The sequence below is a fragment of the Monodon monoceros genome, unplaced genomic scaffold (assembly GCF_005190385.1).
Source record: "Monodon monoceros isolate NGI ecotype Baffin Bay Population unplaced genomic scaffold, NGI_Narwhal_1 Super_Scaffold_18, whole genome shotgun sequence".
NCBI lineage: Eukaryota > Metazoa > Chordata > Mammalia > Artiodactyla > Monodontidae > Monodon > Monodon monoceros.
The window spans coordinates 18,056,404-18,081,896 of record NW_021703774.1 but is presented as its reverse complement, the minus strand read 5'-3'; the positions used below and the strand labels follow the sequence as shown (position 1 = coordinate 18,081,896).

The following is a 25,493-nucleotide window of genomic DNA, read 5'->3' as shown; positions in this document are numbered from 1 at the left end:
GATTTTTAATCATTTTTTAAAAATGATTAAAAGATCCAATAGCTCTTCCAGATCTAAAATTATATTATATTATAGCCGATGTACTTCCAAATAAAGCATAAAAAAAAAAGAGTTCTTGATTATAGATTTCTTCTGATAGCATTTATTTATTTTCAAAACTGCTTGATTGGTATTTAATCTACTATTTTAAATTACCTGGAAGAACATAAGACCATGAAGTTCCACTGTCAAACCAGATGTCCAAAATATCCTGACCTGGCACATACTCCAAAGCATCAGGACCACCAACCTAGTAAGATAATGTAAAAACATTTTAATTACACAGCCATCACAACATTTACAATTAATACCCAAAAAGGTCTTAAGAAAATGAAATACTTACAACCATTAAATTCACATTTTAAAATGAAATTTCAGGCATTTTTAAGTATTTTGCAATTAGGTACAACTGCTTCATTTGCATGTAAAAGTGATTGTGGCCACTTAATTACACATTTACTAATGGAAATAGAAACTTTTTATTTCTTGAAATAATCTTCCAATTTGGATTCTTCAATATGTGATGCCATCAGTTAACTCGAATTCATGTCCTACAAAGTCCTGATACACCAATGTTAGGCACTGTTCCCTCACAGTCACAAGTGCCTCTCTCTGCTCAGCCAACAAAGCAGTTAAAATCAATCTTGGCCCTCAGTGAGACAGCAAATATCCCTCACACTCTACTGCTAAACTATATACCCAGCTTCTCTAGCTAAATAAAAATGTCTACTCTCAAACTGCACTGGCTCCTCATTTATGATGAATAAACTCATGAACTTGACATGATAACATAACTACTTTTTAACTCCCAGGGAATCTCGTGTTGTCATTAAATCATGCAATACATAACAAAGGCTGTTAAATACGAATAGAAATTTACCTGAGATAAGACTTCTTTTGGAAGAAGCTGCTCCGGGGGAAGAGTCCACCAGATATCACTGCCATGCTCTTCCACTAGTTTAATAATATGCTCAATAGTTTGGCTATTTTAGGGGGAACAGAGTAAAATTGTTCACTTAATTATTGTGGTTAATACCTAATATTTTAAATTTAAGAAACAGTAGTATTTTTTCCCTATCTGCAGAATATTTATCCCAATATGCAGGGTATTTTTTCCTATCTTTCCCCCCAAATTTATTGGTATTATCTTCAGTTACTTGCTTACTTAGTTCCTGCTGTCATCTTAAATTCAATAAAATAAAATAAAATTGATCATATGGAGCCCTTAAAAGAAAAAGAAAAAAAAAAGACTTCTCCTGATATCCCTATTTCAGTTACTGATTTCCCTGCTTCTATCAGTCTATTTTCTATCCAAGTACCTATATTCAAAACCTGCTAATTATCTACCTCCTCCAATTTCTGCTCAAATTAAGCCAACACATTCTGTCAGTTTCTACCTTGAAATATTACTCAAATTTATTCTTTGAGTAAATAAAAGAATATTAGTCCAACCTCACTGCATCAATACTAGATTGATGCAATGGTTTGACTTTTCCCCTATGCTCATTCCTCTACATGACACATGAAATTTAATTTATATGACACATCTTTGAGAGAGTTGCACTCCTAAAACTGCTTTTATCACACCAATCCCCTCAAAGACTTGCAGTGCCCCCTCATTGCTTATAGGACTGAGTCCACATACATCTGCATAAGAGGCAATACTGTACCAGAGCACAGATTTTGATATCTGATATTTGATAACAGATATCCAGGCTTATATCTTGACTCTGCTACTTTTTATATATATGACCACACACAAGTACTAAAACTTCTCTAAGTATTGGTTGTCCCTTCTGTTAAGAAGAATAGTACAATTTTTGTTCAAAAATAATTTGAGTACCTCCAATGTTTTGGACGCTGTTCTAGGCACTGGAGATACAGCAGTTAACAAGGCAGATAAGATTCCCACTGTAGTGGAACTTGCATTTTAATGATCCTAGATACTCTCGTCAGAATGACTGCAAACTAAATGAGATGATCCAGTAAAATTTAACACATGCCTAACACACAACAGAAAGCCAATAAATGCATATCAAATGAGTACTGAAACTGATCATTATCTTTGGGAAGATAAAATACACAGTTATAAATTGTCTGAAAATTAAACTCAGGGAAAATCTTATACTAAATTTTCTCACAGGAATAATACACTTTTAAGTTATTATCACAGCTTTACTGACATTACAACTTCCTCTAGTTGCTTCCCACTGAGTCACAGAATGTATCGGTCAAGAACATAGACCCTGTGTGGAGACAGGGGAACCCTCCTACATTGTTGATGGGAATGTAAACTGCTGCAGCTACTATGGAAAACAGTTTGGAGGTTCCTCAAAAAACTAAATGTAGAGTTGCTATATGATCCTGTAATCTACTACTGGGCATATATCCAGAGAAAACTATAATTCGAAAAGTGACAGATGAATGGATAAAGAAGATGTGGTACACATACACAATGGAATATTACTCAGCCATAAAAAAGAACAAAATAATGCCATTTGCAGCAACATGGATGGACCTAGAGATTATCATACTAAGTGAAGTCAGACAGAGAAAGGCTAATACCACTTATATGTGGAACCTCAGATATGACACAAATGAATTTACCTATGAAACAGAAACACATTCATAGAGAACAGACTTGTGGTTGCCAAAGGGGAGAGGCAGGATGGATTAGGAGTCTGGGATGAGCAGATGCAAACTATTACATATAGAATGGATAACCAACAAGGTCCTACTGTATAGCACAGGGAACTATATTCAATACCCTGTGATAAACCATAATGGAAAAGAATATGAAAAACAATTCAGTGTGATACACTGAATCACTCTGCTGTTCAGCAGAAATTAACACAACACTGTAAATCAACTACACTTCAATAAAATAAATTAAAAAAAAAAAAAAAGAACATGGACTCCAGAGCCAGACAGCTTTCATTTAATTCCTGGCTCTATAACTTACTAGCTATGTGACCCTAGGCAAAGCACTCAACGTTTCTGTACCTTGGTTTGAAAATGCATATAGTAACAGTATCATTAACAGAGCTATTATGGATATGAATTGAGCTTATATGTAAAATGCCTAGAACAGTGTCTGGCACATATTAATAGGTATTATATAAGCATTAGCTATTACTTAAACTGATTCTTTTGGGGTTTTTTTGGCCTTGCCATGCAGCATGTAGGATCTTAGTTCCCCGACCAGAGATCAAACCTGTGTGCCCTGCACTGGGAGCACAGGGTCTTAACCACTGGACTGCCAGTGAGGTCCCATAAACTGATTCTTTGAAGTTAGGAAACTTAAGACAGTTAATTTTGTTAACCAGTTACCAAAACACATATCCATATTAATATTTAGAGATTAAAGTACATATACTAAAGCAAACTTTCCAATTATCCTCGTTTCTACCACACTCCATTAATGCAAGTAACTAAAAATGTAGGCCTATGAGAGTCGATGGAAATGGAAGGAGGAGCGGATAGGAAAAAGTTCTAAGTTCTTAATCTGGATCTGCTTCTTATTAATCATGACTATGTATGGCAAATCACTGAACCTCTCTGGGTCTGATAATTCAGATAAAATGAAGTGTTTATAAAAAATTGTTGTGGGAAGCAAAAATCAAATGGGCATTATAAATTAAATATGCTCTACAAATTGATATCCAAAATACCTAAGTTGATTACACTATGAAGGACAGAATGAAAAAGTATAATCCTACCATATCTATTCTGAAGAAATTATGAATAATAAGAATGTTTAAATGGGCACAAGTCCATATTTCTAATACAGTCACACATTTCAGGTGGACTTTAACAATAAAGATAAACTTTTGTGACGAGACCATAAAAACTTTGCGCAATAACAACCTAGTTATATGACAATATTTAGTTACATATTACTATTTTAATAGTGTGCACAGAACATTTTATCAGTTAAGAAAATATGAATATACTGTAACAGAAAATCTGAATAAACCTAATGCTATTACTCTTAGAACTAAAAAAAAGACAGATACTAGCAAAGTACATTTATACACATATATCATACCAATTATGAAATTTTCATTAAAAAAAGATTCTAAATATGAGTGCCATTTTTATTTTGCCCTTTTTTTTTTTTGGCCGCTTCATGCGGCATGTGGGATCTTAGTTCCCTGACCAGGGGCTAAACCCATGCCCCCTGCATTGGAAGCTCAGAGTCTTAACCACTGGACTGCCAGGGAAGTCCCCTCATTCTGCCTTTCTATCTTTACAATGTTATCATTAGATTGTAATTTTCGGTAAACAGTAAAATAAAAACAGTGAAGCACCTTTAAATGTGTTGGAAATAAACAGATAAAAAAATACAAACATAAAGGAAAATCATTCAAATTTCATATTAATTTAGAAAATAAGGTAGAGACGTTAAGATTAATATTATTATTAATCAAAATAAAAGCATTGGGCTTCCCTGGTGGCGCAGTGCTTGAGAGTCCACCCGCCGATGCAGGGAACACGGGTTCGTGCCCCAGTCCGGGAAGATCCCACATGCCGCGAAGCAGCTGGGCCCGTGAGCCATGGCCGCTGAGCCTGCGCGTCCGGAGCCTGTGCTCCGCAACGGGAGAGGCCACAACGGTGAGAGGCCCGCGTACCGCAAAAAAATAAAAATAAATAAATAAATAAATAAATAAATAAAAGCATTTATGTGTATACCACAAATTATATACACACATTTATGTGTATACTTTTAAAAGGACTTTACAAGCACTCTCTAATTGGATTCATAAAAAAACATATTTATAGCTAAACTGACAGATAAACTGTTCTGTGCCTTGGGGTTCCTTAAATCATGAGCCTAATAAGCAAGTAACACAACTAAAAGCCAGGCCTCGAAACTGTCTCTCCTAAATCATGGCTCGATTCTGCTTTTACTTCTCTATTCAGCCTTTCCAACTCATTTATGAAGACAAACACTGTATCTGTGAACTCACACTCCCCTTCTCTGGGGTTTGCTAAGCAAAGGCAAAAAGACTCATTACCCATGTGTAATGAAAGCGTGAACCAGAGACCAAGTCAGGGCAGCAGGGAGTCTCGGGAGATTAGTGTGCTGACAGAGCAGGCACCAAGTCCAAAGAGCAGAGGCTATCTGCGACTTATTAGATACTGACAGGAATACATCATGTTTTTTTTCTGAGCTTCAGTTTCTATGAACATTCGGAAAAGCTGGGAGAAGAAAGGCTATGTGAAAAATTTTATTCTTAAAAAAGTCCTAACATTGTAGCCAGTAACCTTAACAACTGTAGATGATACTTACATATCCGTTTCACAATGCCTGATTCAACTCTAATGAAACGAAGTTCTTTTTTATATCGCTAAATAGCAGATAAGTTCAATGAAGTTTCAGAATTATATTTTAAGTATTACTTAACTATATTCAAGTATCTTAGAGAGTCTGTAACTAAAAATACCCAACAGCAAAGAAAGATTCCAATTTTCCAGCTGGCATGTTACTAAGGCAACTATAAAATCCTACCAAGTTTAGTCAACCAGCTCTAGTCTAACTAAAGTTGAAGTTTTAATTGCTACATTTTCTTATAAAGATATAGGTTGTTCACTTAGATATACAATATAATATTTCAATATGAGAAGAAATTTAATCTTGTATTATATAAACCTTATTTGCAAATATACTTTTTAACTCATAAAGGTCTCTTATTTCAGTGAGGAGGAAAGTTTGGTTTTGTTTTTTTTAGTTTACCTAATAATACTTACTAAAAATGGCATAACCATACAATGTTAACTACACCAATGAAAATAATCCTGTAGTAGCTTTTAAAAATCTAGTTTCAAAAAGGCTGTCATAAATAAAACTACATACTACTAAAAATATGACTCATTATTTTTGTGTCCCTTCTGACATATACAGATGAATTTGGACCCCCAAAAAATGTTTTTTCCAGTGTATCGAAAAGAAATATGAAACATTTTAAAGAGGGGAGAGAAGCAGCTCTGCTTCATTAATAGGCCAATTCCTACTAATATTTAGAGCAAGACTTGCTTCCTTTCTTTTTATTGTGAAATATAAAAATATGATGTACTAAATGTACTTTAATGGGCATTATCTTCTGTAACTTAATTCTATTTTGAGATCTTAGACAACTATACTACTTAAGTTTTTAAAAACAGGAAAATAAAAACAACTCTGAGTTAGAGTATAAAAACTGAATAAAATTTATGACAAATAAGAATGCAGATTTCAAAGACAAAAACATTCTCACAATCCAAACAAATCAAAATTTAAGTGCACGGAATTGGTATCACTAAGTGAAAACTTTCTTCTGACTTGTACTCTGGTGGTCTGAATGCTCCTAAAAATATTGTGGCAGAGTTTTAAAAACAAAATTTGCAATAAAAAAACACATATAACCTCCAAACTTGAGGTAACTATAGTAGATTGCAAAATAAAGATAAATTTAACATTCAAACAAAATCTGAAAAGATAATTTCGATAAAAAATACAAGTAAATGCTGCACAAGTGCTCAGAAGATACTCATTATAGCACTAGCAAAAACTTAGAAACAGCCAAATGTCAGGATGGGCTACATTTATTTGATTTTCATACACAACCATTAAGAGCTAAGCTACCATTTTTAATGGCTACCTATTCATTCTTCCAGAATTGACTTTAATTATTTCTTCTTTTTCATATAATTACGTTTCTTTATAAACAACTGTATTAGACATCCTTACAGATATATATATATATCTTTGTATTAGTCCTTTTGTTTCCTTCGGATAAATACTTAGAAGTGTAATTTTTTATTACAAAACTGAGATGGTGATTTAAAAAGTTTTAAGACAATTTTATGGGCATTTCTAGTGATATTAAATATCCTTCCAAAAAACACAAGTAGTCAAAATTTGTCTTTTGAAATGTAAGAGTTCCCCCCTTTGTTAATTATACCCTATACTTAACACAAACACACAGTTAACTTATAACCTAAAGATCGTATAAATTACTGTTGATAAAAGTGGGTGAAACCACTTATCACTACATAATCTCTATGCTTCCATCTTAATGCTGTATTTCATAAAGCAGTAAGTCCATCATAAAACTTTGTACTTTACGCAACGGCCTTATCTAAACACACGCATTACGTGTCCTTCTTAGGTTTCAATCCATGAAAATCCGCTAGGTAGTATCAGCCACTATAACACCAACCAATCATTCTAAACTTCGCTATCAACTGGGCTGAAGCTTATTTAACGTGTTACCAGAAATTAAACAGCATTAAGATTGCTAGGTAATGAACAAACTGTTGCTGTCATTTCATTTTCCTGTATTTCGTCTTTATAAAAGCAAAAATATTAAGGACTATAATATTCTTTTCTTCTGGAAGTTACTGGAATAAGAATGAGGTAAGAGGCTAAATGTTTCATATTTATTTACTAAGTTTAATTCTAGAACACAATGAAATGTGGGGGAGCTCTATTTTTAATTTAATTCTATACTTTATGTTTTGAAGATGACAGGAAACAATTTTGGAGAAATTTTTATTTGATGAACATTATCAAACTTTTTCACCAAAAAGTCATTATTATTAACATGAGCAAAAATTTGAGGTAGCTAAAGCTAACACCCAAACTTGAAAATCCTTGCCTGCTTCTAGTGAATTTCTCACAATTTCCAGAATTTGGGGGCTAAGTTTCCTAAATGCATGTTAACTATTGCATTAATACTCTTAAATTGATTAAATGGTCTGAAATGAAAGAAATTTAACTAACAACCTCTTTTCCTTCCTAGGTGGCAAATGTTTCTACATTTTATCTTTTTTATGCTGAAAAGTATTTGTTTTATTAATTAGTAATAGATTTCCACCTAAAATATAAAGGCATTATATTACAGATTAAGAAAAATGATCAATGATGTTAAAGTCAAAAATGGAATTATTTCTTGAGAAAATACAAAGTGCAAGTGAGAACATTAATTCAAATCAAAATTAAACATCAGAGTTTCAAATCTACCCATCTCTCAGCTTATTCAGAACATGAATAAATCAAGATTTTCTTCTGTGAAACTAGTATCCTTAAGAGAGAATTTATAGACTTTCATCAAGAAAAGCAGAAAGGGGCTTCCCTGGTGGCGCAGTGGTTGAGAGTCCGCCTGCCGATGCAGGGGACACAGGTTTGTGCCCCGGTCCAGGAAGATCCCACATGCCGCGGAGCGGCTGGGCCCGTGAGCCATGGCCGCTGAGCCTGCACGTCCAGAGCCTGTGCTCCGCAACGGGAGAGGCCACAACAGTGAGAGGCCAGCGTACCGCGGAAAAAAAAAAAAAAAAAAAAAAGGAACCTTCTGATCTGCTTAATGGGGTCATCAACTGTAACAGCAACTCCATGTGGACTGTGCACCAATTTCCAGTGGAGATGCTGTTACTTTTGATGGCTACCAACTCACTTCAATGTAGAGGCATATTCAAGAAAGACGAAAAAAATTATGGTCACTTGATTCTCATTCGATTAAGGAGGAAAAAAAAGACAGCCTTTCATGCCATCTTTAAAAATTGACAAATAATTAAGAATTAACATCCATTTTTAAAAATTAACTGTTATGTCACTTAAAGGACCAAAAATGGAAGAGGATTAGAGTCATTATTCAGAAATGGTGTACAGGAAAATGACCTATGAATTGACAGACAGTATGTTTGTTTGTCTGTCACTTCTGTAGGCCAATATTCTGTATATCTCTGCGACTTCAGCATCAGAAATCAACTACACTATGCAAGCAACACAACGGCAGATGCACAAAAAAGAATCTGTTACATACCATGTAAATGTATTGACTGTAAATAAAACATAAATGATACCTAAAGAAAATCTGCTTCTGTTTCTCTGACAAAGCTCACATTTATTTCACCTAGGTTACTGACCAATCGATCTATGTACCATTTTATTGTAGTGATTAAATAATGGTCAAATAAACCAGCTTGCTCTACTTACTAATACGTACATTGGTCCACTTGAATCACTTCAAGGAAACACCCTAAAAATCCTGCTCTCTAAATATGGAAAAGAATGAGGAACAATGGCAGCGTCTTATAAAGGTTTCCTTAAAAGAAAACTCTCCAGTGTGGAATTTTAAGCAATTCTTGTGTAAGCTTATCTCAACTTTAATTCTTAGTAGGGGAAATAAGATATTAGTTTTTATGTGATCAAGCTCTAAATTTTAAGAACAACATATGCAACAATATTTAGGCCAAACAGTCTTAGCTCCAAGTTGTAATAATATTGCAATAGCCTTAAAATCACTTCCTGGTCTCTAACCTCTAGTTTCTTTTCCTAAAACATACCGTGACTCTTCATGCCTACTTAAAAGTTTAAATTCCTTAGCCTGGTATTTAAGACTCACTTCAATTTGCCCCAATCAATCTTTCTTAGGTGTTTATCTTTCTGTTCCCCTCACACAACCTGCAGCCCCATTATGGTTCCTGTAAACATGCTATGTTTTCCCCACTCTGGGTCCTCAGCTCCTAATCCCACTACCTTCCCCCATTTGCCAGCTAATCCTCCAGGCCCTACTCAAATGCCATATCCTTTATAACTGAAGCAAATGAGCTGTTTTAGGGTTCAATATTTGTTCAAGGCAGAGCCTTTAGTTCTTCCCTCTGAACCATGTTGCCATAAGGTGTCAGATTACCCATGAAGCAGTGATACAAGGAACATTTCAAAGTGAAAAGGAACCTTCACACCAAGGATACTAAGAACTAACTAATACTGGCTAAAGGTAATTAAAAAAAAAAAAAACCAACAGTGTAGTCAACAATTTAAAAACAACCTAAAATGCATATATTCACAAAAGTACCACCTAAAGAAATACTAATAATGTTGACAATGAAAAGCAGAACCTTTTTACAAAAATGATGATGAACCCCAAGGTAGGACATTCAACTCTGTCATCTCTCCATTACTTAAATTCTCCATTACTTGCTGGTGTCCATGCCTTCAAAACTCTCACTAAATCCTCAACTGATGAAATGTGAAAATACTTACCAAAACACAGTCAAACTCTTTGCTCATGTTCTAGAACAACTTAGTAAAACAAAATTACTCCAAAAAAATGATAACCCAGGATGTATTCGCAAAAGAAATGATTAATATTCCCCTTTCCACATCTGTTAATAACAGCAACAATACTGAGAGCCACCTTAATTTACTAGAAGATAAACTAGCTAGATTATCACCTCATCAAGAGCAGGGACCATGTCAGTCTTGTTTACTGCCTCAAAAAAGGGTCTAGTATATGATTAGGGAAAACAATCTTCTTTTTACTGTATAAGCTTTTCTACTCTGAATTGTTCACTAGGTTCATGTATTATCTTTCCAAATTAAAAAAAAAATTAAGGAAAAAAGAAATAACTAGGAATGTAATCATCACTAGAGTTAATTATGTGCATTCAATTATATTATAGTTTCTTAAATTTTAAATTACCTATACAATTACCTAATGCCATTTCTACTGAGAGGGAGCGTAGACTCGGAGTGAAAGACTGACACTAATTCCTGAAGAAAAATCACACACTGGGCTCCACCACTCAACACTGCTTATCTCTGGGCTCCTGACACCTTATCCCAGCACAGGGCACAGTCAGGGATAATGAATTCTCATAGGAAAATATTCACGGTCTCTGCTTCTACGTATCAATACTGAAAAAAATAATCTAGTGTTTGTTAAAATTTCATCCATCTGAAAGGATCTTTCTGAAATTTATATTTTACTCCCCTCAAAAAAGATAGCTATTTTATAATATTTTATTTAACATATATCAAGAGTTTTCAATAGTCCACTATTTTTCCATTTTTGAAGAAAATACAACTCACTTTAAAATGCTGAAAATTTTAGAAAGAGTTCTACCTGTTGATCAAGAATTCATCTTTTGTCTTATGATGAAACACAGGAATTGGAACACCCCAAACTCTTTGCCTTGATATACACCAGTATGGCCGCCTGTCCATCATTTCAACCATGGCATTCAGTGCTGATCCAGGAATAAATTTCACTTTTTTTAACAATTCCTGCAATTGATTCACAAATCAAGTCCAGTGAGAGAAAGCAGAACAAATTTTCTAGAACTGCCACTATTTATCCTAATACAGTTCTTTATTTTAGAGGTTTATAGTCATTTACATGCCCCCTTCCCCCACCAAAAAGAAACTAATCTAAAAACACCATAGATTTCAGAGCAAATGAGACAATGTTAAAATAGGACCACAAATGATCTAATAAATAACATCCAGAGCAGACTTCACCTTTGGAGGATGTGACAAGAAATTTTATACTAATTTCCAAGCACCCTAGATCAAAACTGGTAATAACAGGTTTAGTAGAAGTATTATACTTTATTAAACTACAGTTAAAATCAATTCAAACTTGATTTCAATAATTCTTCTTTAATTGCTTAAGAAATAAGCTACTATCTTAGGTGGACAAACAAGGACTGCAATGTAACCTAATTTTACATAGTATGGTTTACAACATAGAAAACACTTTCTCAAAATAAGTTACTTCCTATTTACTGGCTGTCTCTCAAGAACTCTCCTTCCCTCCACCTCCCTCCCCCAAAAGTTGTTAACTACTAGCATTTGCTTTCATTTGTTAATTACCAAGAAAAGAATTGTATAGCAAAAATGTTTAAAAATATCCGTAAGTGAAAATATAACTTCATTTTAAAAAGTCTCTCTACCCATCAATAAAAGTATTTTTACATTTTTAGAGCATGTTTAAACAGTTTCCTCGCTTACCTGAACCCCCAGAAATCCCCTCCCCCAAAGCCCTTTGTAGCACCACCTACTGGTAGAATGGCAACATTCGCAATTTATTTTGATTAAAAATTGAAACGTGATACTGACTTGATATTTGATTTTGTTAAGGAATAACTATTATTTTTTTAAGGTGGTAAAAATGGCATTAAAATTATGTTTTAATTTTAAATGTCAGATATACATGATGAAATATTTATGGAAAACATAATGCCTAAAAGTTGCTTTAAAATAATCCAATGGGTATGAAGTGTAGATAATGGGTAGGGATGCAGATAAAAATAAAATTGGCAAAAAGGTGGTTATTGTTGAAGTTGGGTGATGGAAACATGGCAGTACATTATTCTCTCTATTTCTGCGAGGAACAACTGAAAATTTTCTATAAAGAAGTTAAAAAAAAATATGGCTTCAGTGTATTGCATCAGCATCAGACTCAGATGTTCTGCAACAAAAATCCGTGCAGAGCTGAAAGTTACAAATTATAACATTTACAGGTAAGAAAAACAGCCTTCACAGAAATGTAAAAAACAGAAGAAAACAAAGAAACGGTCCATAGCACAGTTATCCACTCTACATGAATGTAGAAAGCATAAATTGCTTGCATAGCTTTGGCATGGACCCCAAATTGCCATGTCAACAAATGAACCAACTAATATTAGCAATGTTACATGCAAGCTGTAAAGCAAAATATCTGTATACTCAGCCTGGCTACCAAATATATATTTGAGTTCTTTCATTTAATAGAATCAAGTTGTTCATGAGATATACACACACACAGATACATAAATGTATTGAATGAAAGAGCTCAAATATATATTAATATTTAAAATGCCAGTTATAAAATATTTGTTAACTCAAAAGAAATAGCTTTTCAAATGAGCTGCAATTTCAATTTTAAGGAAGCAAAGAGTTTTAAAAGAGTTTTGCTGAATGCCCACTATGTGCCAGGCACTGTTCTGGGAACTTTTATTCACTTATCTTGTGAGGCAGGCATTATCACCACTTTTATACAGATGAGGAAACTGAGGTTCTGAGAGGTTAAACAATTTGCTGAACTGAAGTCCTAATTCTATGCTATTTTCACTACACTGGGCAGGAAATTAGAGCAAGTTAAACTCTTTAAGCATGTATAATGAAGGGATGGAAACCCAAGGTCCTTCCAGATCTAAAATTCTACAAGTTTATGAAACCAAATAATAATAGCATTAATCCCTTCTATTCCCAAAACCCTACCCCAACCTCACATGTAAACCTTTCATACTGAGGGAATGATAAACCCAGCCCTTACAGTAGGATGCCTTTTATACCTTGGCTGTAGTCTTAATATCCGTGATATTTACAAACCACTGCTTGCTGGCACGAATAACTACTGGTTTCTTAGTCCTCCAATCATAGGGATAGCTGTGTACCAATTTTTCCTCTTTCAACAAATTCTTTGCAGCCTGAAGCATCTTTATAACTTAAAAAACAATTAATAACAATTTACATTAGACACAATTAAAAAGCACTATGAAAATCCTAATAACTCTCTAAACTCCCAGGGAGTACTAAATCTGGGCCAACAGGTGACAGTAAGAGTAGCCATCTACCGGGTAGCAAAGGCATAATCTGGGAATCTCCGGGCAATAAAAGCAGAAACTGTAAAACCTTAATCAGACTCCCAATTATGCCATTCCCATGGCTCTTCTTTTCAAAGATGACAGAATACATCTAGAATTCTACATCTCAGAGTCACAATCTTTCATACTATGAATCTTAAAATGGTCTCCAGGTAATCCAGCAGAAACCAGGTATACTGAGTTGAATTCTGTCCCCCAAAAGATAGGTTCAAGTCCTGGCCCCTAGTACTTGTGAATGTGACCTTATTTGGAAATAGGGTCTTTGTAGATGTAATCTGCAATTAAGATGAGGTCACACTGGATTAGAGTGGGCCCTAATTCCAATGCCTGGTGTCCTTCTAAGAAGAAAGGACACACAGAGACACACAGAGCAAAGAAGAACATGTTATAATAGAGGCAGACTGGAGTGATACAGCTATAAACCAAAGAATGCCAAGGATTACCAGGAGCCACCAGAAGCCAGGAAGAGGCAAACATGAATTTTTCCATAGAGCTTTCAGAGGGAGCAGAGCCTGGCCAACACCTTTGATTTCAGACTTCTTGCCTCCAGAACCGTGAGAGAATAAGTTTCTGTTGTTTTAAGCCACCAAATTTATGGTAATTTGTGACAGGAGCCCTAGAAAATTAATATACCAGATCTAATTAGCCTTAGTCTTAGTGTGGGCAAAGAAAGGTTTTCATAGTACCTGGTCCTTGGATCCATATTTATAGAAAGGCAGAAAGAAAACTCAAGACTGGAGGACCCCTAAAATTGTTGATACATCAACTATCCTATATGTATCAGTGATATAAGGGTTACAAATGGAGTGCGAGTGTCTGATTCACAGTCAGCATCTAGTCCCAAGGTTGATTTCATCCTTCCACAAAACTAACACTGCTGATGACTATCCTTTATAGTCCTAAAATAACATCACTCTCTGTTGACTGCCTTGATTTGCTTAAACAAGTAGAGCAACTTCAAAGCAAAAGATGAAAAAGTGCCAAACTCCATTTTAAACCATGTGGCAAAATAAAATATAAATAAAATATAATTTTAGCTTTTTGTTTGTTGAAAGTACAAAATGAGAGAATTGTCAGCAAAGGTTACTTCTGGCTGCTTTTCAGAAAATACATATTTATGATACCAACATAAACAGTACTCACCCGCATCTGTTCCCTCTTCAAGAACAGCTTTGTTTTGCAGTTCAGGACCCGCAGCATCTGTGAAGACTCCATCTTCATTCACTAAACAATCCTAAAAAGAGTCATTTTGAACAATTAAAGTATCAAGACATTTCATCTTATGACAATATCTAGCAAAGCAGTATACTATATAAAACATCTCATTATAGTCTAGTCTTTCACTACACTGAAAATTTGGGTACTTCTTATTCAGTCAATCAGAATTTGTGAATTTACACATTTAAATCACCAAAGGCAAAATGTATTATTAAAACATACACCTAAAGTTTAATTACAAAAAGTAACAAAATATACTAAAAACCTCAATTTATAGATCTATGGCAGTGTACATACATTGTGACGACTCTGAGACTTGCCTTTAGCTAAATGGAAAAACTTGCTAAGTAACTGACGTGTGTAAAATAAATTTAGAGAAGACTGTTTAGTCTGAAAAAAATTTAAAAACCGGCTCTTTTCAACTATTTAGTAAAACCCACTTGCCATTTTTCAGGGATTGAAAGTAATTTGTCTATGTGACTTAATACTTGGAAAAAAAAATGCCCCCATTTACCATGCATTCTTCAATTCTAACTCTGTGACAATTTTGTGCTAATTCTGGGAAATCGTTCTCAATTAGTATGAGTTAATGAGGCTTTGGAGGCTTATTGCACAGAAGCATTTCACAACTTAACTACGATGACAAAAATTATTGTTTATTATCAAAAGTAAAGACATTAGTTAGGGTTTATCGCTTTAATTCTTCAAAAGCAATAATTTAAAAGGAAAAAAGAGGAGCAGTACCATGGACAAGTTGTGTTGAGAAGCTACACTGTAATCTTCCATACCATGAGCTGGGGCTGTGTGAACCAACCCTGTTCCTTTTGTCATGGTCACATGACTGGCAGGTAAAAGAGGAGACACCCTCTCAGAAATGAAAGGATGAGCACAAGTACCATTTTCCAAGTCAACACCTGTGCGGAAAGAAAGCCACAATTAAGAATTATTTTAGGGCTTCCCTGGTGGCGCAGTGGTTGAGAGTCTGCCTGCCGATGCAGGGGACACGGGTTCGTGCCCCGGTCCGGGAAGATCCCACATGCCGCGGAGCGGCTGGGCCCGTGAGCCATGGCCACTAAGCCTGCGTGCCCGGAGCCTGTGCTCCACAGCGGGAGAGGCCACAACAGTGAGAGGCCCCCATATAGCAGAAAAAAAAAAAAAAAAGAATTATTTTATATAGCAATTCTTCTACCTCTTTAAGATTAGCAATAGACATCAGCTGAAAAGAGCAGAATCTGGGATAAGACTGGGCTCAAATTCTGGCTTTCCCTTTTATTTGTTCTGTGACCTTCAGGAATCTATAAAATGTGAACAATTACGGTTCCTACCTCAGAGGTCTGCTGTGAACATAAACTGGGTTAATGCACACTAAGCATTTTGGGTACTTATCACAATACTTGCCGCACTGTAAATGCTTTAAAATATTAGCAATTATTATAAAAAATAATCAAATGAATCCAAAAAAACTTCTCTAATTTATGTGCAGTTATGTACCTTTTAGAATAGAGGACAAAAAATTCTAGATCTACAGGTCAATGACTAGTACGTTCTAATACTATCTCTGCGGGAACTCGTAGCTTTTCATAATGTTACCCTAAAAAGGTAAGAGATGATAAATAATACCCTACAGTTACTGGGCACCCACATGTACTAGACTCAACATAAATTCTTACCTCATCTTCATAATACTACAAAGCAGCTAACATTATCCCCAATTTACAAATCAGAAAACAAGAAAATATAGGCCACGAATGAGAAGTATATATATTCCTCTGAAACATGGTGGCTAAAAATGGCAATAATTAATTTTTCACAAAGTAATAATTTGAAACAATAATGCAGTCTAGAAAATGACCTTTAAATTTAACCTTAATACTTTCAAAACCCTTTGAGAAGCCACTCAACTTCTGTAACAACATCTAACATGTCAAGGAAGTCTATTAATACCTTTTGCACTTAAAAAAGAGGTGGGCTGTGGTTAATAATACTGTGCTGTATATTTGAAAGTTACTAAGGGATTAGATCTTAAAAGTGCTCATCACAACAAAAAAAATTTGCAACTATGTGTGATGATGGATGTTAACTAGACTTATGGTGATCATTTCACAATATATACAAATATTGAATCATTATTTTGAATGCCTGAAACTAATATAATGTTATATATCAATTACATATCAATTTTTTTAAAAAAGAAGTGAGAGAGGTGTATGGAGTAAAGAATATACTGGAGCCTCTAAGTTACCTAATACACCAACAAGGTCCAAAGGGTATTAAATATTAAACATTCTGGAGCTTCTTTCATGCCTTTGACATTAAAAATCTTTTGATTTTTGTTAAGTTTGTTTAAACCTCTAACTGGCTTATGTCTAAAGCAGTGCATTTTGAGGCCTTCCTTACTTTGCTAGGCAATCTTTCCATTTTTGAGTATCTATTCTTGTGATTTTTTTTTTCTTTTGTAAGAAACTCAAAGATATATCATCCCTAAGGATCAAAGGTAATTTTAAACTTCCCTAGATTTCCAGTTATATTTCTTTTTTTTTTTTAACATCTTTATTGGAGTATAATTGCTTTACAATGGTGTGTTAGTTTCTGCTTTATAACAAAGTGAATCAGTTATACATATACATATATTCCCATATCTCCTCCCCCTTGCATCTCCCTCCCTCCCACCCTCCCTACCCCACCCCTCTAGGTGATCACAAAGCACCGAGCTGATCTCCCTGTGCTATGCGGCTGCTTCCCACTAGCTATCTATTTTACGTTTGGTAGTGTATATATGTCCATGCCACTCTCTCACTTTGTCACAGCTTACCCTTCCCCCCCCCATATCCTCAAGTCCATTCTCTAGTAGGTCTGTGTCTTTATTCCCGCCTTGCCCCTAGGTTCTTCAGGACCTTTTTTTTTCCCTGAGACTCCATATATATGTGTTAGCATATGGTATTTGTTTTCTCTTTCTGACTTGCTTCACTCTGTATGACAGACTCTAGGTCCATCCACCTCATTACAAATAGCTCAATTTCGTTTCTTTTTCTGGCTGAGTAATATTCCATTGTATATAGGTGCCACATCTTCTTTATCCATTCATCTGCTGATGTACACTTAGGTTGCGTCCATGTCCTGGCTATTGTACATAGAGCTGCAATGAACATTTTGGTACATGACTCTTTTTGAATTATGGTTTTCTCAGGGTATATGCCCAGTAGTGGGATTGCTGGGTCGTATGGTAGTTCTATTTTGTAGATTTTTAAGGAACCTCCATACTGTTCTCCATAGTGGCTGTATCAATTTACATCCCCACCAACAGTGCAAGAGGGTTCCCTTTTCTCCACACCCTCTCCAACATTTATTGTTTGTAGATTTTTTTTGATGATGGCCATTCTGACTGGTATGAGATGATATCTCATTGTAGTTTTGATTTGCATTTCTCTAATGATTAATGATGTTGAGCATTCTTTCATCCATAGTTATATTTCAAAATCAGCCACTACTTCAGAAGTCCCAAATTATAGCTTACTAAGGATCCATTTCTATGCTATCTTGGGAATAACTTTCAGAATTTATTCAATTTCCTTATTAAAATCATATACCCCAAAATAAATGTATTTATTTCCTTCCTTGCTCCTTTGATCAAATCAGATAAAAGTAATTTTCAATAATTTAATTTTGAATAAAATTTTAGAGGGAAATTTGTACATTATATGTTGTACAAAGGGCATCTGTGTAATTTTCCACTGGATATTTGCCAAAAATGTTTTTTTTAATCTATTGTGCCTTTGTCAATGTTCACATTTTCTATACTCCTATCATGTTCAATGCATATTCTCCTTCAGTTTAATCAATGTAAAATATATTCTAGAAAGGTAGAGGCCATATCTGTTTTGATTCACAATAAGAAATCTTCAGCAAGGCACTAAACTAAGATCAACCCAATATTTTGATGACTTTGATGGTCAGAATACCTGTAAATCCTTACCAGAAAATGTTGAAATAACCTCAAATGTTGTTTCCAAAGTAGAAGCAACAGATGTTACTTTATCTGCAGCTAAAACATAGAAGTCTCCAGATTTGGAACACTTCACGACAGCATACCTAAAATAAAATTTTAGGAGTAAATTACTAATAATGAAAAAAGAAAAACCACAGATAACATTTTAAATGTTTTACATTATTTTAGAAAAACTAACTTTAAGATCAAAAAAGTACTATTTTCAAGGGACTTCATTCCTTACATTTCTGTTTTCTTTTCCAAAAAAGCTAGAAATAAGGTCTTAAGTAGAATCCTCTAAAGCTTAATAAAATCTATATGAACTGAAACTTATAATCTTTTTTTTTTTTTTGCGGTACGCGGGCCTCTCATTGTTGTGGCCTCTCCCGTTGCGGAGCACAGGCTCCGGACGCACAGGCTCAGCAGCCATGGCTCACGGGCCTAGCCACTCCGCGGCATGTGGGATCTTCCTGGACCAGGGCACGAACCTGTGTCCCCTGCAACGGCAGGCGGACTCTCAACCACTGCGCCACCAGGGAAGCCCTATAATCTTTAATCTATATGAACTAAAGCTTAATAAAATCTATATGAACTAAGTTATAATTCACTAATTTTAAAAGGATAATAAGGATTAAATAAGATCAAAATAATGCTAAAAATGGAATTGATCCTATTTGTGAATAAAACAAAAATTGCAATAATATACCTACTTTGATTCTGGCATATAACAAACAGCCTGATTGGCTGGAATTGTCCAAGGCTGGGTGGTCCAGACTAAGAAACTAACAGGAGATGAACCATCTGTGAAAATAAAATTTCAAATATGCTAGCAAATCAAATGTTATAATTCCATAACTTGAATAAACTCAAGCAACAGATAAATCTTACCTATAAGAGACACCAACTTAGGAGAAGGTTTCAAGAGAGGAAATTTTACATATACTGAGCAACTGACATGCTCTGGATTATATTCAAGTTCTGCTTCAGCCAATGCAGTCCTAAGGTTTAAAAATATTAAACATAAATATTTGGAACCCTCACAAAATTCTCCCCTTGAATACCAAAAAGACATAAATACCTTGATGAGGGAGACCAAAACACAGGTTTATAAGATCGATAAATCAAGCCCTATAAAAGACAAAGAAAAATGAAAGCTGGAATTCTGTAACACATATTTTAACATACTCAAAGAAAAAAAAAACTTTTACTACCTTATCATACATTTCATAGAAAATTCTCAACTGTCTGGCTTCATATCTTCCATCAAATGTATAGTAGCAATTATTCCAATCTGCCATTATTCCCCAACGAATAAATGCCGACTTCTGTTTCTCAATAGCTGCCTTGGCAAATGATCTAGCTAAAAACAATAAAGAAACAAAAAGCTTTTGAAAACAAATTAATTCAAATTCTTATTTAGCATGTATCTCTCTAAATGCAGGTACTGTACACAATTTAGACTATAAAAACTTTTTAATAGGAAAATTATCTGAAAGTTAAAGTGTTCAGAAGATACCTACAACAAATTCTAAAATTAACTAAAATTTCAAAAGTTAAAATTTTGTTACCATCTCCTCTATTATTGAGAGATCATAAAATGGCCTTACTTTTAGAAAAAATAAACTGGAAAAGTTATTCTTCATATTTCTCAGTTTAAGAAAAGGTCAGAGAACAATTCTTATTTCATTATATATACACACACACAAAATTAACCAGTACAACCAATAATACTCTTTCATAAGGAAGTATGAAATCTTCACAATCATATCCAATTATAAAATAGTTTAGGGACTTCCCTGGTGGCACAGTGGTTAAGAATCCCCCTGCCAATGAAGGGGACACGGGTTCGAGCCCTGTTCCAGGAAGATCCCACATGCCATGGAGCAACTAAGCCTGTGCACAACTACTGAGCCTGTGCTCTAGAGCCCGCAAGACACAACTACTGAGCCCGAGAGCCACAACTACTGAAGCCCATGTGCCTAGAGCCCGTGCCCTGCAACAAGAGAAGCTGCCACAATAAGAAACCCATGCACCACAACGAAGAGTAGCCCCTGCTCACCGCAACTAGAGAAAGCCCGCACACAGCAGTAAAGACCCAAAGCAGCCAAAAGTAAATAAATAAATAAACACTGAGGAGCCCTTAAAAAAAAAAAAAAAAAAAACAGTTTAACATATAAGAACAGAAGGGGGACTTCCCTCGTGGCATAGTGGTTAAGAATCCGTCTGCCAATGCAGGGGACACGGGTTCGATCCCTGGTCCAGGAAGACCCCACATGTCGCAGAGCAACTAAGCCCGTGCGCCACAACCACTGAGCCTGCGCTCTAGAGCCCATGAGCCACAACTACCGACCCCTGTGTCACAACTACTGAAGCCTGTGCACCTAGAGCCCGTGCTCCACAACAAGAGAAGCCACCGCAATGAGAAAACCGTGCACAACGAAGAGAAGGCCTGGCTCGACGCAACTAGAGAAAGTCTGTGTGTAGCAACGAAGACCCAATGCAGCCAAAAAAATTAATTAATTAAAAAAAAAAGAAAAAGGATAGAAGAGTCCTCCCTGACACATTCTATGGAAGGAAAGGATCAAAAAAAGAGATCTTTTAAAACAATTTTTAATTTAAAATTTACTTTTGGTTTAGCACCTAAAATAGGTCAAGTCCTAGCCAAGAAAGTAAATAAAAACATTGACCAAAATCATAATTTCAACAAAATGTGAAGACTAAAGAACTGAAAAATGTACTTGGATGTGTTCACAAATCTTTCCTTCATTTCTGAACATAAGTTCTCATAAAAGTCAATTACACAAAATCTTAATTTTCTTTGACACAAAGTGGTTTCCAACAGATGTCATTATAAGCGAAAAACAATAGCAAAAAACAAAAAACAATAGGTGTCTTTGATAAAGCCCTGACTTTTCCAAGGAAGCAGTGTTTACAAATACCATTTTAAAACAGAAATAGAGATTATTTACCTTTCTCTCTAATTTCCATAGCTGAAAGATTCTGAGCTTTTCCACCAAGTTCTGATAATACTTTTATTTCAATGGGTAAGCCATGACAATCCCAGCCTGGCACAAAATGTATTTTGGAACCTCTCATCATATGGTATCGGTTGGCTATATCTTTCAAAATCTGCAAAGATAAAATGATAATCATCATTCACACATAAAGCATGTGGCCTACAATTTATATTCTCTTCTTAATATCATTTTAAAACACTAAGAAAACCTAATTTTAATAAGATTTATATAGAATTATCTATTAAACCTACCAACTCCCTCAAGTTCTACATAAACACAAGAGTAACAAATACCTGATTTTTAAAATGCCATTAACTCCCCCAGAAGGAAGTTGAATTATAAAAGATTCTAAAGTGAAAAGCATTACATCCACATTTACTAATTTGTTTGTAAAGTTGGAGTATGCAAATATGCAAACCATACTACCTTTTTAAGAAATGATTTGAGGGCTTCCCTGGTGGCGCAGTGGTTAAGAATCCACCTGCCAATGCAGGGGACACGGGTTCGAGCCCTGGTCTGGGAAGATCCCACATGCTGCGGAGCAACTAAGCCTGTGTGCCACAACTACTGAAGCCCCACGCGCCTAGAGCCCGTGCTCTACTACAAGAGAGGCCACTGCAATGAGAAGCCTGCACACCGCAACGCAGAGTAGACCCCACTCGCGACAACTAGAGAAAGCCCACGCGCAGCAACGAAGACCCAACGCAGCCATAAATTAATTACTTAATTAATTATTTAAAAAAAGAAATAATTCGAACTTTCTAAATATCAGAGTACAAATTACAAATTTGCTTTACTCTTCTGAAAAAAAATTATTAATGTGAATAATCCAATATTATGTATATTTAGTTAATAAATATCATAGAATCAATGCAGAATTTATAATGCACTCGGAGTATGAAATATCACAGTTAACTTTTGTTTGTTTTTTTTTTGGCCACACCTCACGCAGCATGTGGAACTTCCCTGATCAGGGATCAAACCTGAACCCGCTGCAGTGGAAGCATGCACGGAATCTTAACCACTGGACCACCAGGGAAGTCCATGGTTAACTTTGTTATTACTAAAACCCTAAATAAAACAATAGACCTCTTCACTTAGTATAGTTCTAGAACTGTTTCTCAGCTCATTTTAGATAGTAGGGGGCAGCAGAGTCTTTTAAAAAATATATTACCACTAAGAAATGGGGGCGGGCTTCCCTGGTGGCGCAGTGGTTGAGAGTCTGCCTGCCGATGCAGGGGACATGGGTTCGTGCCCCGGTCCAGGAAGATCCCATGTGCCGCGGAGCGGCTGGGCCTGTGAGCCATGGCCGCTGAGCCTGCGCGTCCGGAGCCTGTGCTCCGCAACGGGAGAGGCCACAGCAGTGAGAGGCCCACATACCACATAAATAAATAAATAAATAAATAAGCAAACAAACAAACAAATAAATAAATAAAAATAAAAAATAGGGGCTCAGGGACTTCCCTGATGGTCCAGTGGTTAGGACTTCGCCATCCATTGCAGGGCATGCAGGTTTGATCCCTGGTCTGGGAGCTAAGATCCCACATGCCTCTTGGCCAAAAAACCAAAGCATAAAACAGAAGCAATATTGTAACAAATTCAATAAAGACTTTAAAATTGGTCCACATCAAAAAAAAAAAAAATCTTAAAAAAATAAAAAATGGGGGCTCAAAGACAAAGGACAGATTTGGCTCCAAGCTTAACTCCTTCTTCCCAAAACTGAACAGTGCAGTAGTCCAGAAAAATATTTCTTCCTTTCCATGTCTCTCAAAAGTAGAAAAGATAATACACATTCTTCCCACTCACCCCTTCTTCCACGTAAAAGTCTTTCAAACTTCTTACCAAAGGGCAGGGGGGCCTTGTGATCTGGGTGGTAGTAATACTGCATAAACAATCATCTACTGATATATACTTAAGATCTGTACACTTTATGTTATGTATATTACTTAAATCAATCAATATAAAAAACATCCTTCCCACTTATCCCTATTCAAAGTTATTTTATTTATTTAATTATCTGTCCCTTTGTGAGAAAATATAAACTCTCTGAAACCAGAGATTCCATCTGTCTTCTTCATCCATAAACTCCAAGCATTTAGAATGGTATGTGGAACTATTCTAAAGTACTTACTGAATAAAGGAATGCATGCATATATGTTCTAGACTGTGATGTCTTATACAGTAGTCACTAGCCACCAGCAGCTAATGAGCATCAAAACTGACTAGTCTAAATTGAGATGTACTGTAAATATAAAACATATACCAGATTTCCAATACTTAATACCCCAAAAAAGAATGTGAAATATTTCCAACAAAATTTACAATGGCTATATGTTAAAATGATGGCTCAGATATGTTGAGCTAAACTTAATATTAAGATTAATTTCATCTATTTCTTCTGAAATATTTTTATGTGGCTACTAAAAAATTTAACTTACCTATGTGGCTCACATTTGTAGCTTGCAACATTTCTACTTTACAGTGCTCCTATCCATCATGTTAACAGAAAGGCATCATTTAAGCTACTTTTAATTAACGAAAATTTTAATTTAATCACGAGCTAGTAATTAACAATGTCCCTAATAAGGAAAGACAGAAGCCTTTATTAGAAGCCTCTAGTAAAAGAAACAGCAGGGATGCAACAGGAATATGTTCCTAATTGCTCAGTATCAAACATTACCCTCCTCCTCTCCAAACAAGTTCCTCCATACTTTAAAAGCCATTTGTCTCTTTTGGTCATGACAGTCCTCTCTGTCCTCATTTCTCCTTTTGTTTTTCATTTTCCTATCGCAATACTCGTGTATTCCTTTGTTTAACAGACAAATATTTGAATGCCTGCAATGTGCCAAGCACTGTCCTAGGAACCTAGAGTATGGCAGTAAACTGGAGAAACAAGGTGCTTCTTCAGATGGAGGAAGACAGAAGATAAACATATTCACTCACTATGAAGTTAAAAGCATGGCAAAGGGTTTGAAAGAGGCATGTGGCTGGTGGTGGTGGCACTATTTTACAGGGACATCAGTAAGCCTGAAGAGATGACATCTGAACAGAGATAGGAAGGAAATGAGGAAGGCAGCCATCTGAACATCCGGGATGTATCCCAAGCAGAGAAAAACAAGCAAACTATACATGGCACTGTCTGAGGAAGAACAAGAACTGTTCCTCCTCTAGTTCCAAAGTGCCCATGGTCTTGGACAGAGACTTCAACTAGGCACAGAAGAGACTGTTTTGTGGGGTGCCTCAGTTTTTCAGAGAATTACTCCTCGATCCTTAAGCCATGTGGAGCCTACTGTCCTCCATTCCAGCTCTAAGGGTGAACACATGATCCACTGCAGCCATCAACATATTTTATCCCCAAGTCCAAATTGATTACTTCGGGGATAGACTTGTGACCCCAAACAGGCCAAGTACTTGTGTAAGAACTGTTAGAAAAGAAAGGATGGAAGAATGTAAGCCTGAAAATGTTGGGAAATGAGGGGCGGGGGTAAAGGTGAGGGTACAGACATCAAAAGGGGGAAAGGCTGCCTAAGAGTGAAAGTGAGAGAAAGCAACCCCTAATATTATCTGAGTCCCTGGGTGCAGCCATGCAAGGAGCTAAAACTACCATTAAAACAGTCAATAAATTCCGTTTTTTGATTAATCCACATAGAGTTGGCTTTTCTATTCCTAGGAACCAAAAGAATCTGGAACAGTAGAGTTTTGTTTTGGACTTTTATTATAACATACAGTCTCATTGAGTGTATTAAAAACAAGAGACTAGGCTATCTTTCTCAAATTAATTTAAAGTGTCTTCACTCAACATATGCAGCAGAAAGTTACAG

General features: G+C 35.6%; 1 protein-coding gene across 1 annotated transcript in view; it reads right to left on the bottom strand.

Moving 5' to 3' along the window:
- IARS2 (isoleucyl-tRNA synthetase 2, mitochondrial) overlaps positions 1–25,493 on the bottom strand; it is a 68,383-nt gene that overhangs the window by 18,905 nt on the left and 23,985 nt on the right. Inside the window, exons 3-14 of the mRNA XM_029231056.1 lie at positions 21,625–21,784; positions 19,867–20,015; positions 19,734–19,783; positions 19,544–19,653; positions 19,366–19,456; positions 18,644–18,759; positions 15,415–15,584; positions 14,596–14,686; positions 13,141–13,292; positions 10,929–11,089; positions 920–1,022; positions 196–289 (exon numbers count right to left, since the gene is read on the bottom strand). Of these exons, the coding sequence (XP_029086889.1) occupies positions 196–289; positions 920–1,022; positions 10,929–11,089; positions 13,141–13,292; positions 14,596–14,686; positions 15,415–15,584; positions 18,644–18,759; positions 19,366–19,456; positions 19,544–19,653; positions 19,734–19,783; positions 19,867–20,015; positions 21,625–21,784 (1,447 nt within the window). The remainder of the gene's footprint in view (positions 1–195; positions 290–919; positions 1,023–10,928; positions 11,090–13,140; positions 13,293–14,595; positions 14,687–15,414; positions 15,585–18,643; positions 18,760–19,365; positions 19,457–19,543; positions 19,654–19,733; positions 19,784–19,866; positions 20,016–21,624; positions 21,785–25,493) is intronic.